The 3,981-nt window shown below is 31.2% G+C and overlaps 1 protein-coding gene across 1 annotated transcript; it reads right to left on the bottom strand.

Annotated features, from left to right (window-relative positions):
- Window positions 1–2,104: 2,104 nt before the first annotated feature.
- On the bottom strand, window positions 2,105–3,232 carry PKNH_1324900 (esterase, putative; the record flags this gene model as incomplete). Its single annotated transcript, XM_002257980.1, has 1 exon — window positions 2,105–3,232. The coding sequence occupies one exon, from the start codon at window positions 3,230–3,232 to the stop codon at window positions 2,105–2,107; it is 1,128 nt and encodes a 375-aa protein (XP_002258016.1).
- Window positions 3,233–3,981: the final 749 nt, after the last annotated feature.

Below are 3,981 nucleotides of genomic sequence, written 5' to 3'. Positions count from 1 at the left end.
TTAGGGTTTAGGGTTCAGGGTTTAGGGTTAAGGGTTTATGGACCAGGGTTTAGTTTTCAGAGTTTAGTGTTTAGGGTTGACGGTTTAGGGTTTAGGGTTTAGGGTTCAAGGTTATGCATTTAGGATGTGTGTAGTATTGCATCTTTTAGAGCTGTATATAGGATTTCGCATTCAGGTTGCGGGATTCATAATATTTTTACGGTGTATATGTGTAAGATTTCGTATTTAGGTTGCGGGATTTAATATTTTTACGGTGTATGTGTAATATTTCGCATTTAGGTTGCGGGATTTATAATATTTTACGGTGTACATGTGTAAGATTTCGTATTTAGGTTGCGGGATATAATATTTTTCGGTGTATATGTGTAGGATTTCGTATTTAGGTTGCGGGATATAATATTTTACGGTGTATATGTGTAAGATTTCGCATGTAGTTTTGCCGTATTTAATATTTTACGGTGTATATGTGTAAAATTTCGGATTTTTAGGTTGCGGGATATAATATTTTTCGGTGTATATGTGTAAAATTTCGGATTTTTAGGTTGCGGGATATAATATTTTTCGGTGTATATGTGTAGGATTTCGTATTTAGGTTGCGGAATTTAATATTGTACGGTGTATATGTGTAAGATTTCGCATGTAGTTTTGCCGTATTTAATATTTTACGGTGTATATGTGTAAAATTTCGGATTTTTAGGTTGCGGGATATAATATTTTTCGGTGTATATGTGTAGGATTTCGCATTTTTAGGTTGCGGGATTTATAATATTTTACGGTGTATGTGTGTAAGATTTCGTATTTACGTTTGCGGGATTTAATATTTTACGGTGTATATGTGTAAGATTTCGTATTTACGTTTGCGGAATTTAATATTTTACGGTGTATATGTGTAGGATTTCATATTTAGGTTGCGGGATTTACAATATTTTACGGTGTATGTCTGCAAGATTTCGTATTTAGGTTGTGGGATTTTATATTTTACGGTGTACCTGTAACATTTCGAATTTAGGTTGCGGGATATAATATTTTACGGTGTACCTGTAACATTTCGCATTTTTAGGTTGCGGGATTTAATATTTTTACGGTGTATATGTGTAAGATTTCGTATTTAGGTTGCGGGATATAATATTTTACGGTGTATATGTGTAAGATTTCGTATTTAGGTTGCGGGATTTATAATATTTTACGGTGTATATGTGTAAAATTTCGCATTTAGGTTGCGGGATTTATAATATTTTACGGTGTACATGTGTAAGATTTCGCATTTTTAGGTTGCGGGATATAATATTTTTACGGGTGTACATGTGTAAGATTTCGTATTTAGGTTACGGGATTTATAATATTTTACGGTGTATATGTGTAGGATTTCGTATTTAGGTTGCGGGATGTAATATTTTACGGTGTATATGTGCAGGATTTCGCATTTAGGTTGCGGGATTTAATATTTTACGGTGCAAGTGTAAGATTTCGCATTTAGGTTGCGGGATATAATATTTTACGGTGTACATGTGTAAGATTTCGCATTTTTAGGTTGCGGGATATAATATTTTTACGGGTGTACATGTGTAAGATTTCGTATTTAGGTTACGGGATTTATAATATTTTACGGTGTATATGTGTAGGATTTCGTATTTAGGTTGCGGGATTTATAATATTTTAAGGTGTAAGAACAACAATTATGGCCTGGTATTTAGATGTTTTGGGGGGAAGTTTTTTTTTTTTTTTTTCGGTGAGAATGAAAAAAAAAAAATCCTCAAACAGAAAAACATCATATTAATGAGAATCTATGCTATACTTCTCAGCTTCTCGCATTGCAATTTATTTGCGCTATCTAAAAATAATCCCACTTAATCAAAGAATTAAAAAATGGTACATTTATTATAATATATCTATTAGGACTGAATATGTAGCTGTTAGACAATAATGTATAGAACTATACATTATAATAACAAAAAAAATATTTATACGTTTAATTATAATTCCGTGAAATATTATAAATATATATGTGCTTGTACAGCAAAGAGAAAGACACTTAAACATCTCCATCCCTGCAATTTATCGAAATGTAATGCTGAAATTTCCCTTCATAAGGAAATGAATAACATCATTGTTGATCATCATTCGGTTGGTCTTCTTTTACGCCTCCGTATATGGTGGCAAGCCAGTCCAAAATACTATTTAGAACTCTCATATTTCCCGGTTCCAGAGTTAATACATGTTCCATGTTCTCTAAAAGATGTAATTCTTTATAACGAACTCTCAGTCTATTATAAAATGACACCACACCTCGCCAATAACAAAATGGGTCATCTTTTGAATGTATAAACAAAATAGGAATACTCGTAAGAGTATGTCCTATGTCCCTGTCTAAGTTGGACATTGCATTTAGTAGTTCGCGACCAAATCGATAGGTTATGCCTCCTTTGAAACGTATTTTATCAAACATTAAAATGTCATTCAAGTAAGGATACCTTTGATAAGGCAACACCGAAATAAGCCTTGAGTTTTGAAAAAAATCTGAAATAATATTCGATAAGGGTAAAAAGAAAAACTGATACGTACTTGAACTTGGGGATGTTAATAATTCAATAGAAATCATTCCAGATATGGAGACACACCCTTTTATATTTAACCTTCTATTTGCATCGATCTGGGACTTTCCCAATAATTGCAATATCCGTAATGCAATATTTCCACCCATGGATAAACCTATAATGTATGTTGGAAGCATTTTCTTATTAATCCCTTGGTCAACATTTCCATCAGAAGTTGTATAATCCTTACTATCATCATCAGCCAAGGAATCCTGAATTCTAGCAATATACTGCATTACATCATAGGCGAAATCGTCAAAATTTTTTACGTTAGCTTTTAAATTGTCCCACCCGTCGGACAGTCCATGCCCTTGTAAATCTAAAGCATAAACTGAGTAACCATTTTTGTTGAAGTGCTCAATCCAACTGTCTTCATAGACGTAAAAATTATTTCCATCTTTTAAAATGGCTTTATCATTACTTACTATGTGCACGTTATGTCTTAAAAAGTTCAATCTTGCATGTGAACACAAACCATGAATTAATATTATAATACCTATGGCGTTTTTCACTAGCCACCCGTATGATCTTAATAACAGTCCATCTTTATTAAAAAATGAATCAAGTTTTGGTTTTCCATCCAGTCTAGTGTAAGGTTTTATATCTATTTCTCCGTCGTATGTAGCACTATCAGCCATGACGCAGAAAAAATAAAAATAAAAAATAATTTATAACATACCATATGTTAGCAGTCTTACATATCAAACTGTGCTCTCTTGCATATGTGGTATATAATTGAACTAATGACGAATATATATATATATATATATATATTTCTTCTTTTCAAATTTGTAGATAGTCAAACTGATAAAGTTGTAACAAAAAAAAACTCTATAACTAAAAGAAATTATATTGAAGAATGAAAAAAAAAGAGGGCATAATATCAAACGTACTACAAATACTGCATTATACTTAAATATATACGCGTTGCACAAAAACAAAGAGGTCTAACTGTAACCTTTTAGCTTTAAAGTAAATAAAACTGTTTCCATGTATACCCTCTAAATGGGTTTATCGTTTACATACATTATGGAATATATTTTTGTATACATATTTTATATGTATTTTTTTTTTTTTCTTTTAATCATTTCTGCTAAAGTAAAATGGTTATATCATTTGCTACTGTTGCGAAAAAAAAAATGTTTTTATGCATAATAATCTACCATCATTTTTTTTGCGCTAAAAAATGTAAATTTCGTTCTCCTTTAAGTGGGAAGAAAAAGATATTTTTTTAAAATGAAATATTGCCTTCATCGCATGTAAATATAATAAAATTATAAACTCTAGAATGAATTCTATTTACTTTCCTTTTTCCCGTTCTTCTATGCAAGTTTTTCGTCCAATCATTTCTTACATAAAATATAACTATTCCCCCTTTTGGTTAAGG

This window comes from Plasmodium knowlesi (genome assembly GCF_000006355.2).
Source record: "Plasmodium knowlesi strain H genome assembly, chromosome: 13".
In the NCBI taxonomy this organism is placed as follows: Eukaryota; Apicomplexa; class Aconoidasida; order Haemosporida; family Plasmodiidae; genus Plasmodium; species Plasmodium knowlesi.
This window is presented reverse-complemented; position numbering and strand designations above follow the sequence as displayed.